This window comes from Apiospora kogelbergensis (genome assembly GCF_038363985.1).
Source record: "Apiospora kogelbergensis strain CBS 113332 chromosome Unknown utg000007l_segment0_segment0, whole genome shotgun sequence".
NCBI lineage: Eukaryota > Fungi > Ascomycota > Sordariomycetes > Amphisphaeriales > Apiosporaceae > Apiospora > Apiospora kogelbergensis.
Genome location: NW_027117424.1, coordinates 3,411,034 through 3,427,334, shown reverse-complemented (window position 1 = coordinate 3,427,334; position 16,301 = coordinate 3,411,034). Strand labels below are relative to the sequence as shown.

Here is a 16,301-nt window from a genome sequence, read left to right as displayed (position 1 = left end):
TTAAATGCTATGGCAATAGAAATATCTTGCTCATCCAGGTCACGGACAACCGGGATAATGATGCAAAGTTGCTAAGGCCACATTGTGTTGAAAATTGCTTATAGGCGTATTCAAGCGACACGATGTATATTATATATCAGTCTTTAATCTATCATTCCACATTATATTAGACAGACCCCAAGAGAGCAATCGGCGTAAGTAACGGATCCTCATCTATATCCTGTTTTCCCCTCCCATGTCGCAGTCCACGACCGGCGATGGGAAGTACCCCCGATCCACCACCGGCCGGACGGTGGTCGGCGACCACTGCCCAAACTCCCGCATCGAGTGCGTGTTGCCGATAGGAGGCTGTGGCGGCGGCGGTGGCGGCGGCGGGCAGACCGACAGCAGGCCCGACGACGGTGTGCGTTGGTGCTGCGGTTGCTCCCCGCTCCGCCGCCACTTGATGGGCTGGAACACGGGCGGCTTGAGGTGGCTGCACCGCTGCAGGAAGGCGGCCCGCGGCGGCGCCGACAGGCCAAGCGGCTCGAACGTGTCGCGCAGCTGGTTGTGGTGGTAGCAGCTCGCCTCGCTCGACGTGGACCACCGCAGGCTGGCGCCGTCGTTAATCAGGCTCGCGACGACCGATTGACGGGGCGACACCTGTAATCCAAGCGAATGATGCGACTTCCTGTTTTTGTCGTTGTTGTTACTGTTGTCGACGTTCCATCCGCGGGGTTTCGGCGCTGTGTACTCCATGGAGCAGTGGCCGCTGTCGATGCTCCCGCTCATCAGATGCAAAGGCGGAGGCCCTTGTTGTTGTTTTGTTGATGGGCGGGTAGGTGACGTCTGTGAAGCATTGTTGCTGCCGTGGGACTTGGAGAAGATGTTCCTGGGCCAATAGGAGACGGGGGGCGTTTCTCATGGACTTGGTGGGAACGATGGCGCATCGCCTTGCAGAAGGTTCAAGCATGGGGGTATCAAGGGTTGGCAGTGATGAGAGCCTAGGTTTTGGTACATCTAATGAGGATACACTGATGTTTTCGTCTGACTAGGAGGCCGCAGCTAGTTAGCAACTGTGGCTGGGACATGATGCTGTAACTTTCGCCTTCAGAGTGGGATGGATTACATACGGTCAGGTGGTTCAGCATGAGGGTAGCTTCGGGTGGGGGCAGGAAGAGTGCGTTTCGCCGGCTTGTGATCTGGGACAACTCCAACGTCCTGGTGATGCCGCCTTCCTCGGCCAGCGAGAGGGATCCGCCGCGGACCTCTTGGCAGTGGACGAAGATCCCGCCTTTACTACCTTTACCGCCTTTACTGCGCCTGGCCGTGCGGAGGGCAGAGCCGCCCCCATTGGATGAGCACCTGGACTCGTGAAAGTACTCGTCGGGCCGCAGCTTCAAATCCTGGGCCGGGTCGACAGCAAAAGGCTCCCGAGAGCCAAGCCGTCGCTGGCGGATACAGCCTCCCTCCATCCACGGCCAAGCTTGAAGCCTTGCGAGAAAGTAGCGGTGGATAGGCCGACAGACGGCTGCTGACCAGGCAAGAACCCCGACGCCAACCTCCACCGTACTCCAGATACATAAATCCACCGTGTGATCTTAAACGGCAGAAATTGTGTAAGCTTCTTGGATACACACTCGAGGAAAGTTGGGACTTACAAAGAAAGTCGTGATCGGTAAGCATCCGCGGTAGAAAGAAAGCGCGAACGATGGTGGCAGCGCTGCCACTATAATGACAGTGTCAGCTCACGAGTACCCCATTATGTAAAGTGGATGTGCACCGGGTAAACAAGATCAAACATACATAGCTGCAAAACAAAGTAGCCAAGCGACTAAGGCCTTGGTCGGCCTCGCGATGTTGAGCGACCGCACGATGAGGAAAGGAATGATTCCGAAGACCCAGTCCGCAAGGCAGTTCAGGGCCGAGGCCAGCTGGGTAAAGGTCTTCATGAGTTTTTCGTCTAAGCATTTCCCCGGTGCCCGAGGCGAGGCATTCCAGAACGTATCAATGGGACGACACTGAACGGCCATCAAGATGCCGTAGGGGGATGCCAAACGCCAGCGTGCCCCAAGTTAGAGCATGGAGAACCAATAAGTGTCGCCGGCTGACAGCCATGCGGATCAGAAAGATAGCCCAGCTGGCGGCGAGAAAGAAGACGGCGACGGCCAAAATCTCATGACCTCGATCCGGCATGATTTTTGAAAGAGAACAGACGAGACTCGGTGGCGCTCGCGACAGCCCGAAGGGGGTTAAACAGAAGAAGATGATGCAGGTTCGTATTCTTCCCGCGGTTGTACGACGGATCAAATGAATATAAACGCCCCGCGGATTTCGCTCATCTCGACTCGTCCTGCGACGTACGGACTGTTGAAAGTCTGCTCAATCCGGGGAGCAGAGAAATCAAATCAATGGATAAACTTCTGCAGGGGCGGGCGTAGCCTTCAACTTTAAACAAGAAAAGAAGAGGCTAACGCACGACGCGGGCGCGTGCAGCTGTTGGAGAGCAGAACAGCGACAACCAGACAGTAGCGTCATATTGTGTGTATCACTGGAAAACTCTATATTCAACCCATCTTTAGGCAATTGAGGACAGATGAGCGCATGAACGAGACCGCCTTCTCCAAGGTTCGAGGCGTTCGAGTCAGCGGGGAAGTGAGGCCTAGAATCCGGGGACATGGGATGAACTCAAACATTGCTGAAGAACCGGCAGAGTTAGCGACACGAGAAGGGGGGGACCCTGGGAGTCACTTCGCGTCATTTTATCACCCTAATGACAGCGAAATCCCACTAACCGCTCTGCCGATCAGATGTTTTCTCTCCCCTCCGCGGACGCGGGCGAATGGGGGGATTGGCCACGGCCGGTGCCTCCGCGTTGGTCGCTTGCATCATGGACGGCGTGCTCGGGCACTAGCGCCCGATGAAACGCCCCTCGACATGTTCCTGACTAGCCGGCCAGCACCCGGATAAGGCCTAGTATCTCGGGGTCATCTGGGATGTGAATCGACGCGAGGAAATTGCGCCTGCTGCTTGGTGCCCGCCTGTCCCGATCGTTTCATTGCTTTTTGCTGCCACTGATCTAGACCAAGCACCGACATATAACCCCGGCCTGGTCAAGGGCCCTTCTGGGGGTAGAAACTGCGGGCTTTTGCTGTTCCATGCGTTACGAGTTGGTCGCCGTTTCAATGGCCCAGGTCGCCGAGAGCTTAAACCGATGCACAACGGCGTACCTGCCTTAGGGAGATCGGGGATTTCTGACAAATCTGACAGGAACACACCCCAGTCTTGGCATCAGAAAGTGCCGTATCTTTCTCAACCACCACATCCACCTTGGACTATCTCATCTGGCGGCCATTTGAGGCTGACCTTCGTCCATACGAGACCACCTCCTGTGCATTACCGATGCAGAGGCTCCCAACATCAGGGCACTTGTCTAGACCCGTGGCCATTTCCCCACCACCTCCTCCGCGGTTTTATATCGGGGTGTCGAAGTTGCTCAGCGCGTAGTTGCTGCACCACTTGAGCTATCTGAAGTGGACACATATTGTCCCGGCTCGTTACTATAGTCTAATTCACGGAACCGCCCGTGGGTGACCCTTGCACGGACTTTACCGGCAACCAGCAATGACATCAGCCTCCACCGACAGGGTTGCTAGTGTCATTGCCAGCTGAACGGCATCTGTAATCTCGATGTCCATTGGTGCAACACATGTGGTTTGGCATTGTAACTATATCGACATATCAAATAATCCCTGCTGCCAGGAGCTCCCATACAAAGCTCATGCTTTCTTAAGAACTGCCTGAGATGCCCCAAATATTCTTGATGGGTTGGTGCGTACAGAATATCAGCATGTGAGCCATATCATCATCATCTTTCCGGTATAACTAGGTAGTCACTAATTGGAGCACGCGTGCGTCGGAATAACTTTGTAGTTCGAAAGAAATGAGAGTAACCGGATAGACAAGGAAGGAGAGGAGGAATAAGTGGCGCGTAGTGACGGTGGACGTGAAGGTTACCGCACATATAGGGGCTACTAGCACGTCCGTATCTAAAGCCATTTGACAACTTTCTGGACGCCTTCAGCGCAGATTCCTTAGTACGGCGTCGAGGAGATGGAAAAGCCCATCAGGGAACAAGACCCCATCAGGACGTAAGGAGTCTGCGCAGTAAGCGCTAATGGTATGGGTGTCCAAGTAAGAGCTTGGGAGAGGAGGAAGAGAGGAAATCTTCCATTCCATTCTTGTAGATATCCGAAAATTGTTAATCGGAGGCACGCTTAACGAAGCTAGAATGATCAGAAAAGGCGACAACTTCATATACACTTGATTCTCCTCTATCTTCAGCAGTTTCGGTGTTGTAGCGCTATCTAGCCCACTCATATAGAAGCATACGATGCTCCTGCTTACGGTTGCGACAGAAAGCCGTGAGCACCGTTAGGAACTATGAGTAGTGCATTTCTGCAGGTCAGGCTATTTGGATACAGACGTTTGTGAACGTCCTATTATGGCCTGTCTTTGCACACCAGTATGCTTTGTATTGCCATCAGGGCATACATCAAAGAGTTCTTTCATAGAACCGACGAAAAGCGCCTGTCCAACAGGGAGTATTCAAACAAACATAAACAGCAGCCCGAATTCGTGACCACGTCCATCCTGGTCTCAGCTACTGTATAAGCAACAATGGTTATTCAAAACCGTAGTGAGTTCAAAAACGTCGATCAAGAATGTGCTCCACAAGAGAAGTTCTGACCTGCAAAACTGAACGTTAGTGTTTTAGTGTTCCGATCTTGTAAAAAAGAAACTTGGAACCGCGCGTTTTCTGAGGGAGGTTGATTGGGGTTATGATTATGGGGCGGTACATACAATACTCTCGACGAAACGAGCACGCGCTGCATCACGTACAAGGCCGTTGTTAGAGCGTTCAACGAGTTTCGAGAAGCTTCGTCCGTCCGATAGTCCACGAGCGGCGGGAAGGTCCTTATGCTCCAAGAAATAAGTAGGCTCAAACCGGGGATCACGGCCGGCAAGCGTGCTTCCTGCTCCACTGTGCACGTGGACAATGAATTGCTCCAACAACTTGCCCAAAGTGGCCGCGGGCCAGACTCTTTCTTCGATCAAGTTGCGTATGGACTCCAAGGTAGCGATCGAGCCAAAGTCGTAGAGGTTTTCGTCCATAGCATACCTTGCCACGATCGTCAGGCTGCGAAGGCCCTCGAGCTTTGGACCGATATTACCCGCCACAAATCGCCAGTGAGGGTCTGTCATTTCTACGTCGACCGTCAGGGATCTGAGTTGCTTCATTGCTCTGGCCGGGACGATGGACTTCAGGAAGCGTGGAGCCGGGGCCATTGGTGCCTGTTCAAGGTAACTGGGCTGGTGCTGGCGAGGGAGAAGCGATCTCGAGCAAGACAAGAGCTGGTGTTTTTTTTGGAAGAGAAAATTCAGTGTAGCACGAATTATTGAAGAAGGATATACGAAAAGCCTCGGCGTTTTTCAACACCTGTTGGCAATACCGTCACCGGAGGGACCCGCTCCCCGGGTGATCGAACGCGCCCCATGCTTGGAAACTTACTTATCTTGAAACCGTCCAGAGTCGCTGGGGCTTTATATTCCTTTTCTCGAGGATTTATAGTACTCTCTAACCCATATGGGTGATTGCTTGCATCATTATTTTATTGACAACATTCTTGAGTATGGGTGTTTGTCTGGGATGTACTAAATCAGTATATAGTCATAGCAACATGTCGCAACATTTGCTGTTTGTGAGACTCCATGTGTGCTATTATGAAAGCGCTCTTTGACGAGAACCGTTAACTTCGTCAGGAACATTCGTGTGTTTTTAGTGCTGACACCAGGTCCAATTTTGAAATCGTGCCCCACCCAAAATATGAGGTCAGCCGGAGTGGCTGTACCATGCAGACAAAGTATTCTATCATCAACTCACACTCACAGATTTCAAAATGTCCAACTCCGGCACCCCGCCACGCCGCCTCTCCACCGGCGGCCAACCCCCCATCAAAGTCCTCTTACACTACGTTGTTGAGCAAGTCCCCAGCCGCGACGACCGTACACCCTGCTTCACCGCCTGGTTGCGCGAGGAACTCGCCAGCGGCCAAATAACAACATGGAACGACGAGCCCATCCGCGTCGAGGATACTCGTCCTGAGTTCGCGATCCAGGTCTACGACACCACCACCCCGCCTTCTCAGGGCAGCGGCGGCGACGTAGACCAACACCTCCAGGCCCTGGCCAAGGCCCTGCACGCCGAGACGCGCGGGGAGCGCGAGGGCCCGCCCGGCCGCGACCGTGATCGCATCGACGTGTGGGGCCTGCCGCTGTCGGCGGACCTGTCGGATGAGGAGAGGATCGCCACCTGCAAGGCGCACCTGATGGCCGAGATTGCCGCCCGCGACGGCGGGGAAACCGAGTTTCCCATTGAGCGGATCGGCAACAGCTTCACGTTCGGGCGGGCGCTCTACATCATCGACCGACCGCCGTCGCGTTGGGACGAAGGCGAGGGCGGGATTCTCGAGCTGCTGTGGGACGTGAACCCTGGGTACCGCGCCATGATGGTGCACGAGTTCGGCGAGAAATACGAAACGTATGAGTATGAGCCTATCGTTACGCGGGTGACTCGGGCGGAGCTGGGAAATCGGTGGTTGATGATGAGGCATGGAGCGAGTCGTTGATTCTTAATCAAGAAAGCCAAATAGCGGGTTTGAAATCCGGTTCCTCAAGAAATGTAATACTTTCTATAAATGAATACTGCCTTTCACTTGCCGCTTCCACTTTTCCTCTGAGATTTGAATGTGACTGGATAGGGCAGCCTTGAGAGCTTTTTAAAAGTCAGACGAATCAATCGTTATAATTTTTAAAAAGAGATAGATAATTAAGCAGGTTATCTATACCAGTAGGCTGGGTCCTGTATTGCCTGCAATAAGTAATCAACCCGCCACGCAACGCCACGCCAACTCATCTTGCCCGAGGTGGCAAAGCCATTGGTACCAAAAGCGTCGTCGTACCACTTCTTCTCGGCGGGGCTCAGCGAGCTGGCGGGGAAGTCCTTGTCGAACTTGGTCTCGGTGCTGTCGGCCAGGGTCTTGGCCTTGGTCTCTATCTCCTCGAGCTCCTTGTCGATGAAGTAGGCCCACAGCGACCGCAGCGACGCCTTGCCCGCGCTGTTGGTCGGCTGCGAGCCCCATCTGTGCTGCTCGTCGAACTCGTGGCATACCAGGTCGATCCAGTTGGCGACGCGCCCACTTCTTCCACATGGCGTCCTAGTTCGCCGTGTCGGCGGCCGCGAGGTATTGGAAAGGTCCTATCATCTAAAGAGTCGACACCTTGGTAAGCCTCCTGTTGATAATTTCTGGGTAGTATTATGCGGTTTAACTTACTCTTCGCACATCGGTGCGTGCCTTATCTTGATCCGTCTTTGTCCATGTAGGACCAGGGGCGGTTTTCTTGAAGTAGTGCCCTTTGTTGCCATTAGTTTCCTTACCCAACAGGGCCAGATTCTTGTTTCCTCCGGCAACCGGGATCTGATAAATGTTTTTCTCTTCGGTGGCTGAGTAACTCTTGACGCCGTCAGATCTACCAAGTCCATCAGCCAAAAGAACAACCGGGATTTTGCCGCTAGGGGGTGTTGAGATCCCCAGCTCTCGTGTTGCCGGTCTTGATAACTTTGAATGCTTTATCTTCATCTAGCAACACGTCGGCAACCCACTTTGAGTCTGGCTTTGTGTATGTCTTTCCGAGCTTGGCTTTGTTCCCGTCACCTAGCCAAGCCACGAAGCGCGCAAAGGTTTGAGCTTCGAAGACGTGGTCCGCTGTTCGCACACCGTTTGTGAGTCTGGCATCCTCTGGTCTTGTCACAATAAAATAAACAACACTCACTTTCATATGCGACGCCATTGGCTGCAGTGTTTGCCTTAGCCACCTCAACACTGCACTGTTGGTTGGTGGGGGGGGCCTTGTATGTCCAGTATTTTTTGATTTCGTCAATGCCCACGGCATCGCCAGGGGGCGTATCCTGCTCGTCGTGGTATTACCGATCCTTATTGACTAAGGGCGGCCGCTTCTAGATACTCAGTGTACTTTCTCCGTAGATCAGTAGTTGCCCCTAAGCTTCCCTCCCCGGTGCGAGATTGAACTTACAAAGACAATGGGGAATGCCCTTTGTTCGCGCCAATGTGATATGCTCGTATTTGCCTCCACATTTATAGGCACACATGGCTAGGTTTACATTATTTGCCTCTAAGTTAATTGTTTATATAGAACCCGGCAGCATCCTACCCCCATAACCTGTACCTGGAAGCACCCATAACTTTATATCCTCCGTACCCCTATCACAGTCAAAGAACACGGGACTCCTAATTACCACGAACCACCACCATGTGCAGAATTCGGATTATCGACTGCAAGTTCCACAACCGGATCCACGGCTTACAGATTTACCGTTGTGAGGGGCGAGCGAAGATGCCCCGGGAGCCTGGACTAACCGATGACGATATCATCTGGGTCCGGGAACTGCATTTGACCCAGGACGAAGGGTGCCAGGGTCTCACGTTCCCTTTCCCTATCTCCCGTGTACAAATATGCATTGTGCAGCCCAACAGCCAAAGAACGGTGGAGAACTAGTGGCTTGACCGCATCTAGCAGCGAGTTCTATCAGGGGACAGATAAATGTGTAGGTACACGGGATAATATAAATGCAGTGTTGTTGTGGCGGAATGGGCACTTTACTTCCTACAGAATTTTCTGGATAGCCACAAATTCACATAATTGTCCCTAACTCCATGTAGATATGCAATCTAACCTTTCCCCCATATTATCCTGCTTGTTGTGCTCCACAGCCCAAACGCTATCCTTGACAACATCCCATCAATGAGCCTTTCCCATATTAACAGAAGTGTAACTGTCGTTTACGTCTTGCTTAGGGCAAGTGCGACTGCACCTCTACACCACAACAGCTTGAACAGCCCTTAGAACGCCACCCAGAGCTTGAGCCCCGTCCGCTGGAACCGGACAGCCAGGGTGACAGCCGTACCGATGAACATCATGACGCCCGAGAAGGCCTTGAGGCCGACCCAGCCGCCAATGGGGCTCTCGAGGATGGCGCCAGCGATGGGGCTCGTGGTGAGGCCGCCGATGGAGCTGGCCAGGAAGCACAGGCCGTTTCGGTAGCCGAGCTCCTCGAGCGGCGAGATGGACGAGACCAGCGCGGCCATGAGCGAGATGTAGGCGCCCGACGACAGGCCGAAGAGCACGGCGAAGGCGACGATGACGGCTTCGGTGCTTCCGGGGATCCACATGGCCAGCACCAGGATGCTGGCGATGAAGCAGGCGCCGCAGAAGACGTTGAAGCGACCGGCTTTGTCGGAGAGGTAGCCGGAACTGGCACGGCCGACCAGACTGTACGGGAGAAAGGAGTCAGCTGTCTGTGCATTTGAGCAGAAGTGGGAAGGGAGATGTTACCTAGCGGCATTGTAGAAAGTCACCAAGTACTGGGAGAGGCTCTCACTCATACCCGCGCCCACAGCGGCGCTGGGCAGGTAGGTGATGGGCGCGTAGAGACCATAAGGGATGATGAACTGGCCGAGAAGGAGGATCTGAAATGCGCGCTCGCGGAAGGGGCTGAGCATCTGGGCGCGGGTCATGCGGCGGCCATCGCCGGCGCCGCCACGGGCATTCGTGCTGCCGGGGCGGACGCGGGCGCGGACGAAGGCGTTGGCGACGAGCAGCATGGCCAGGATGATGAAGGCGCAGATGCGCAGGGTCCAGCCGTAGCCGACGGTGCGGAGCAAGTTCGAAATGATCAGGGGAAGACGACGCCGCCCAGGCTGGATCCGGTGGAAAGCAGGCCGAAGGCGAGGCCGCGGCGCTTGGCGAACCAGCCGCTCACGTTGGCCAGCGCGGGGAGGAAGACGGCCGACACCCCGATGGCTGAGCACACGCCCTGCGACAGGAGGATCTGGTAGTACTCGGTCGACAGCGACGCCATCATCAGGCCGAACACGTGCAGGAAAGAGCCGACGGCCACCAGCATGCGCGGGCCGTACGTGTCGTTGAGCCGGCCGATGACGGGGCCCAGGAAGGACAGGAAGAAGATCTGCAGAGACGGGATCCAGGCGATCTGGCTGGGCGAGTAGTCCGAGAGGGGACCGTTCTCGTAGTATTGCTGGAAGATGCCAACGCCTATTATGAAGAAAGAGAACACGGACGGCCGTCGTTAGCGTCCGGGTCGACGGTGTGTAGTTGAACGTGGAGTCGTGGGGACCGATGGATCGGCCGATCTCAGAGGATCCATCTCGGTCGGGAAACTGCGGGGAAGGTATGGGTGCATATATCTAGGAGAAACTTACTATTGACCCAGCCGTAGCTGCAGAACGAGCAGCACCAGGCGCCCAGGATCATAAGCCAAGCCCGGGCCCCTCCATCGGGGGTATCGTCGGCGTCGCCCTCGTCCTCGACATCAGACGGCTCAACGCTGCTATTGGTACCGCCCGGGCCCTCAGGCGGTCCGCCGGCGTTCTTCTCGGCCTTGTCCTTCTCAGATTCAGTGATCTGACCAGGGATGGTAACAATACTAGATGGTGAAATGTCTTGGTGGTGCGACTTACGGGGTGTCTGCACTTTTTCTAGCTCGGCCATGGTCAGGCTGGAGTCGGCGCCGATTGAAGCCATGCCGGTAGATGAGACAGTAATAGGTAGCAAAGAGATCAGAAGTCAAATCGGTTATCGTTTTAATATGCTCCAGACTGCACCGGCTAACTGTCCGCATATAGTGAATTTCAGCCTAAATGCCCAAGACGTCAAGAGGAGAAGATGCGGTGGCAGTGATAGGGCAGCGGGTGTTTGCAGTTTGCCTTGAAGCTGCGGGTGATGGAGCAAGTTATTAGAGATTTTCTAAGGGGCCGGTGGTCGGATATACGAAAACAGCATTCATAAGCAAGTCGGAAGCCGAAGCGAGACCGGGATGGGTGGTGGGACAGGGCCGGGAATAAGGGGTCGACAGCCTCCACAGTCCCCGCTCTCACATGGCATCCGCTAACCTCAACATAGAAAGTCCCAAGGTCCCATGGTGTTTTCCCCACCGCCCTGGTGTTTTCTAGGCCGTGTTTGGTTGGGCGACAGTCATATCCATGCAGCGGCGTGAAAATTTCCCATACCGTATTACTCACTGGGCCGCGCCGCGTCGGCTGGCTTCGGCGGAGCTAATTGAGGCGCGACAATCGGACCATTGCCATCTAAGACCGATACGAGCGAGCCAGGAGAACGGCACTGGTAGGAATTGGGATGTCGTCTGTTGTCGACATAAACTCGTAAGGTTGGCCCCGGCCCACTGCCGTCGCAACGAGAGTTCGGCTTGTCAATACGGGCTCGGTAATAATGATCTCGGGTGCGGCGTGGCTTGACCGCCTCATGCTTATTTCAACAACCGACCTCATAACTGTCAGCATGCTTTCTTTTCTATATCATCGACTTTAATTTCTTGTCTTCTCGGCTTACCCCAGGTTACATTTCAGTGCGACCCAAAGATACCCAATTAGTCCAGGATGACGCTTAAACCTCCTCATAATGCAACCACAAGATGACGTGAGGCTACCGACAATATTGACTCTCGATTGCCGTATATCTGCTGCGACTGCATTAAGGCTTGTTCCGGCTATATAATGCCAGCTGTTCCAGCAAATGCGAAGGTCGTGTTCGCGCGGCCTTCTGGGCCTCATACTCTCAGTCCACAAAGACCGCATTGGAGAAGGGGCGTTGGCGCCGCGACAGTTGACCGGGAACACAAGTTTCAACTCTTGATGTTTTCTTGTTGGGATTGAACTTCACACACCTTTATTCTTGGTCGTTTCCTGGGAAACGTGCTTCGAGGTTGGGTACTGCACCCTGCCGGGCTGCGGAACTTGCGAATACAATGAGCCGATGTTGATAATAGCGCCGCGGCACGACCCGCACGCCCGGCTGTCTCGAATGGATGGACGTGGTCCGGAAGTAACAGAGTTACGTCGGGCCTGTGTCCCGCGACGCCTCACTATTGCTTGTTAACCTGCATGTATCGGAGATCAGGGAGGGGTAAATATCATAAGGCAGTTGCAAGTGAGTACTTGACACGGGTGTCTTTTTAGCGAAAGGATGTGTCACTCGACACCAACACGCCCTCCCGAGTGGTTGGCGCAGCAAACAAACTAGTTAGTGCATCCAATACATTTGTCGTTAGGTTTAGCATCTCTTCCTCGTTCTTTCCGCAATATCTCCATAGCTCCACAGAAGCTACTTTCTACTCGCCAAGACTATTGGATTTTCTTGGCAATCCAAAAGGCTGGGCCTTCACTCACAGCCATGCCGGGCTACCAGGGCCGGATGTACACGGACACGCCTCTAACTATTATTCCCACACCAATGCATGAAACAGGCGAGGTGAGTGAACAGCCGACTTATGTTCTCTTACTGACGAGGTCGGCTTTCGTGAATGCAAAAAGATGCCTTCACCCTCGAAGCGTCCAAGATGGCTCTTAGCCATACCGCATTCATCCGAGGCTTCAATAGTATCTACCAGCAAGCCCCACGCGTGCCAACACCAGACAAGGCCGACTTCGTAGGCTACTGCATTGCTTGGCATGACTGTGTTGAGGCCCACCACCGTTACGAGGGGGAGGCTTTCATTCCCAACGTGGACAAGGCCGCAGGCCAGACCGGTTTCCTACATGAGGCCATCGAGGAATACAGTAAGACGCACCCAGACCCCGCCGCCAACCACGCAGAAGCCTGAAAAATGACTGCTTGAGCTCTGTTCTACGACGGCTTATTTGGTCAAAGAGGGCGCCTCTTCCTCACCCGGAGCTCCTCTCTATCACGGAGTCCTTCCAGGACGCCCTGCACGCGCACTTTGTATCGGAGCCGGCGGCCATTGCGGCTCTGGCGCGGCACAGCACGTCTGAGCGACCGATTGACATTCTGGGCATCGCGCACTTGGCAACACGGAAGCAGATCAGTCTGGGACTCGTGTTCAACGCGCTCCCTGTCTTCTACCTCAACATGAACCACGCTGAGTTTGAGGGCGGCGTCTGGGACGGTATCTTCCCCTCCTTCAAGGGTACGGGCCGCGCACTGCTAACGCGCGGGATCCCAATGTGGCACACCCGGCGGTGGCGCTTCGCCAGCTGCACTCCCGACGGAAGGTTGAAGTAGCTGGCCTTTTAGATTTTGAAGTTTCATTACATATGCCATAGCAGTAAATTCCTTCATCAGGATATCCCATAGGCGGACAAATTAGCCTCGACTGACCTCTCCATATCGCGAGCTCGGAGAAACTGGGCAGGGTCACCTTTCAACCGGTCTTTCAAAATATGAATAATGTGTAAGCTTGCGATATTTGTCGAACTTTTTGGCTGGTTACACCATTCACGTTACATTTACTCGGCCACTTGTCGCTTACAGCCTAACGCCTGGGAAAAGTAAGGGGGGAGGAAGTAAGGGGTTCGAAAAAACATAAAGCGGGGCCATTTAGGTACTCACACTTACCACGCATCTTTGTTTTTGATGACATATAACTTCGTTTTGTTCTCTGTGCCTTTAAAATCCACCCATCTCATGAAATCTAGGTACGTGATACCGACCATGTTGGACTTTGACACGACGCCGGAGAAGCGGGCCACGCAGAGCGCCTTCTTCAAACGCCAGCTGCGCGTGACTCCACCCGCTGTCAAGAAGGACGAGGTGGAAGTCAGTCACAAAACCGCCATCATCACTGGCTCCAACACCGGCATCGGTTTTGAGTGCGCGCGCCAACTCGTAGACTTGGGCATCGCACGGCTCATCCTCGCCGTGCGCAGCGAATCCAACGGCCAGAAGGCCCGAAGTGCGTTGCTGGCTGGTCAAACGCACACCATCGTCGAGGTCTGGCCGGTCGACCTCGAAAGCTACGACTCCATTCAGTCCTTTGTCAACCGCACGCGGGGCCTAGACCGACTTGACGTCTTCGTCAACAACGCGGGCATGACCAAGCGCGACTTCACGCTCAATACCAACACAGGCCACGAGACGGCGGTGCAGGTCAACTACCTTTCGCTCGCGTTGCTCACAGTGCTGATGCTGCCGATCCTGCGAAGCAAAAACCTGGATCCGGCGTCGCCAGGACGCATCGTCAACGTCAACTCGGACGTGGCATCATGGGCCAAGTTCAAGGAGCGTCAAGGCTTGCCACCAGGATCTTCGCTGCTCGCCGCGCTCGATGACCGGTCTAAGTACGACATGATGGACCGCTACTACATTACCAAGCTGCTGGGCCAGTTCTTCCTCGTCGAGCTGGCCAAGCGCGTCCCGCCTACCGTCGCTGTCATCAACGCGCCCAACCCGGGTCTCTGCCACTCTGGCCTGCAACGCGACTTTGACGGCACCATAGGCGGCTTCCTGTTCGGCATATTCAAACGTCTCTTCGCCCGCACACCCGATATAGGGGCGCGTGCCCTCACGGATGCGGCCCTTAAGCACGGCCCTGAGTCGCATGGACAGTACGTGGAGGATTGCAAGATCCAGCCGTGAGTACTTACCTTTTTACGTCCATGAACATCCACACCATGTATGAGTGAGTATATTTGAAGCTAATCCATACTTGATGTCCGAAAATATTTAGGATGGCGCCTATCGTCTACAAGCCAGAAGGTGTGATGCTTGCCGAGCAGCTGTGGAAAGAGACGATGCAGGAGCTGGAGTTCATCAAGACAGCAGAAATCATTGAAGGCCTAAGCAGCAAATAATATGGTAATTTTACTAGATTTGGAAATGGTGGCACATTCTTCTCCATCACCGGGCTAGGCACATGAGGAAGCAGGGCTCAACCAATAAACATCAAATACCAAATAACCCTAGCAATTATGCTTTTGCGACATTCATACATTTCTGAAAAACATCCACTACGGGGATTCGTTAATTATAACTTGACCAATTGGCTGTTTTCCTGCCACACTTTAGACCGTGGACTACCACAGCATCACCTTACCATCAATGGAGCTGATGAGCTTGCCCAGGACCTCCTCCCGGACGGCTCCGTCGATCTAAACGTTGAAAACGCCATCAGTAGAGCCTTTGTGTAGACGGTTATTACTCACTGTATTGAGAACAGCACTGGCACTTTCTACAGTTGCCAGCGGGGCCTGGTCGAGATCGAGCCGCTCAGCAAGCCAATTCCCGGGACCGGAGTGTACATGGCTGTTTATTTATCTCATATGTTAGCTCGCTCGGCTAGTTTGTACAGCTCTCTCTGGTTGGTGCTCGTCTTACCAGGGGTTGATATCAATGACGGTCAGCCACTTTTTCTGGGTAAAGGTCAATGCTCTGTGTTGAGGTTTTCCGTTAGCTTGATGTTAGCTGGCAGGCGTTTGACACATAAATGCTTACTGATTCAAATAATTTTGCACCGTCCTCGAGGTGGAGTAGGCCGGCAGGATGAAGGTATTCAGTTTCCCACGATGGTGATGGAGCCAGCGGCGCTGGTTATGGAAGCCCATTTTGGGTTCATGGACCGCTGCCGGAGACGATGGAAGGCCTGGAACAGCGCCAGGTGGCTCGCAGCGTTGGTTTGGAAGTCGCGGACTAGGTCGGCCATGGACACTTCCTCGAGGGGTAAGATAGGCAGCGGACTGCCCCCGGCGTTGACGATGACAAGGTCGACGTGATCGATGCCGGCAGCCTCGACCCCGGCCGTCGCTCACTTGGGGTCTTCGTCGGACGTGCTTTAGATGTGCACGAGAAGCAATTTGGAGCCCGTAGCCGGCGCGACACCTTGGAGCTCAGCGACGCCGGTTGAAGGCTCGGTGTGGATGCTGCCGATGACAGTATGGTCGGGGCGGTTCAGGCAGATCTTCACCATCTCCAGGCCAATGCCCAGGTGGTGGGTCAGCCGAAAGATATGAGTCTCGGTAGGGTCAACCAGGGATCACGTACCTGAGTTCACACCAGTAATGAGAACTACGATAGACTCCGCCTTACTGCTCTTATGAATCGGTATGCAAGATTGTGGTTATGGTTTTTGTTATGTGCCAGTAGGTAGGCAAGGGCGGCACTGGTATCTTCGGTGCTGAAGTTTGGAGGGGCAGAGCTTTTAAATCGCTGGATGTAAGGGATCGCCCTCAACCAAATAGCCCCCACCACAGGGTTCAGTCGCCGCCTTAAATCCGAGTGTTGGTTGTTGGCATTAAGATAACGCCATCCGTCATGTTGGCGATATTGCACTGGTAAGCTGTACGTTCACGCACCTCTTGTATCCGGGGTCACTTAATCTGCGATGTGCTGGAAAGGTCAAATGGCTGTTGATG

The 16,301-nt window shown here is 54.1% G+C and overlaps 9 protein-coding genes across 9 annotated transcripts; 3 read left to right on the top strand and 6 right to left on the bottom strand.

Annotated features, from left to right (window-relative positions):
* Positions 1-166: 166 nt before the first annotated feature.
* On the bottom strand, positions 167-1,931 carry PG998_011494 (uncharacterized protein; the record flags this gene model as incomplete). The annotated part of the gene is made up of 4 exons (XM_066878310.1): positions 167-592; positions 1,113-1,579; positions 1,641-1,708; positions 1,786-1,931. The coding sequence occupies 4 exons, from the start codon at positions 1,929-1,931 to the stop codon at positions 167-169; spliced, it is 1,107 nt and encodes a 368-aa protein (XP_066727364.1).
* Positions 1,932-4,824: 2,893 nt separating this feature from the next.
* On the bottom strand, positions 4,825-5,328 carry PG998_011493 (uncharacterized protein; the record flags this gene model as incomplete). Its single annotated transcript, XM_066878309.1, has 1 exon — positions 4,825-5,328. The coding sequence occupies one exon, from the start codon at positions 5,326-5,328 to the stop codon at positions 4,825-4,827; it is 504 nt and encodes a 167-aa protein (XP_066727363.1).
* A 611-nt stretch (positions 5,329-5,939) lies between these two features.
* Positions 5,940-6,668, top strand: PG998_011492 (uncharacterized protein; the record flags this gene model as incomplete). Its single annotated transcript, XM_066878308.1, has 1 exon — positions 5,940-6,668. The coding sequence occupies one exon, from the start codon at positions 5,940-5,942 to the stop codon at positions 6,666-6,668; it is 729 nt and encodes a 242-aa protein (XP_066727362.1).
* A 209-nt stretch (positions 6,669-6,877) lies between these two features.
* On the bottom strand, positions 6,878-7,384 carry PG998_011491 (uncharacterized protein; the record flags this gene model as incomplete). The annotated part of the gene is made up of 2 exons (XM_066878307.1): positions 6,878-7,256; positions 7,374-7,384. 2 exons carry the CDS (start codon positions 7,382-7,384, stop codon positions 6,878-6,880), a joined length of 390 nt encoding a protein of 129 aa, XP_066727361.1.
* A 1,576-nt stretch (positions 7,385-8,960) lies between these two features.
* On the bottom strand, positions 8,961-9,722 carry PG998_011490 (uncharacterized protein; the record flags this gene model as incomplete). The annotated part of the gene is made up of 2 exons (XM_066878306.1): positions 8,961-9,390; positions 9,454-9,722. The coding sequence occupies 2 exons, from the start codon at positions 9,720-9,722 to the stop codon at positions 8,961-8,963; spliced, it is 699 nt and encodes a 232-aa protein (XP_066727360.1).
* A 71-nt stretch (positions 9,723-9,793) lies between these two features.
* On the bottom strand, positions 9,794-10,662 carry PG998_011489 (Fujikurins efflux protein; the record flags this gene model as incomplete). The annotated part of the gene is made up of 2 exons (XM_066878305.1): positions 9,794-10,173; positions 10,341-10,662. 2 exons carry the CDS (start codon positions 10,660-10,662, stop codon positions 9,794-9,796), a joined length of 702 nt encoding a protein of 233 aa, XP_066727359.1.
* A 1,831-nt stretch (positions 10,663-12,493) lies between these two features.
* Positions 12,494-13,176, top strand: PG998_011488 (uncharacterized protein; the record flags this gene model as incomplete). Its single annotated transcript, XM_066878304.1, has 2 exons — positions 12,494-12,583; positions 12,805-13,176. 2 exons carry the CDS (start codon positions 12,494-12,496, stop codon positions 13,174-13,176), a joined length of 462 nt encoding a protein of 153 aa, XP_066727358.1.
* Positions 13,177-13,605: 429 nt separating this feature from the next.
* Positions 13,606-14,744, top strand: PG998_011487 (uncharacterized protein; the record flags this gene model as incomplete). The annotated part of the gene is made up of 2 exons (XM_066878303.1): positions 13,606-14,525; positions 14,621-14,744. 2 exons carry the CDS (start codon positions 13,606-13,608, stop codon positions 14,742-14,744), a joined length of 1,044 nt encoding a protein of 347 aa, XP_066727357.1.
* A 222-nt stretch (positions 14,745-14,966) lies between these two features.
* Positions 14,967-15,856, bottom strand: PG998_011486 (Short-chain dehydrogenase/reductase SDR; the record flags this gene model as incomplete). Its single annotated transcript, XM_066878302.1, has 5 exons — positions 14,967-15,041; positions 15,096-15,195; positions 15,268-15,302; positions 15,455-15,676; positions 15,734-15,856. The coding sequence occupies 5 exons, from the start codon at positions 15,854-15,856 to the stop codon at positions 14,967-14,969; spliced, it is 555 nt and encodes a 184-aa protein (XP_066727356.1).
* Between the last annotated feature and the right edge of the window lie 445 nt (positions 15,857-16,301).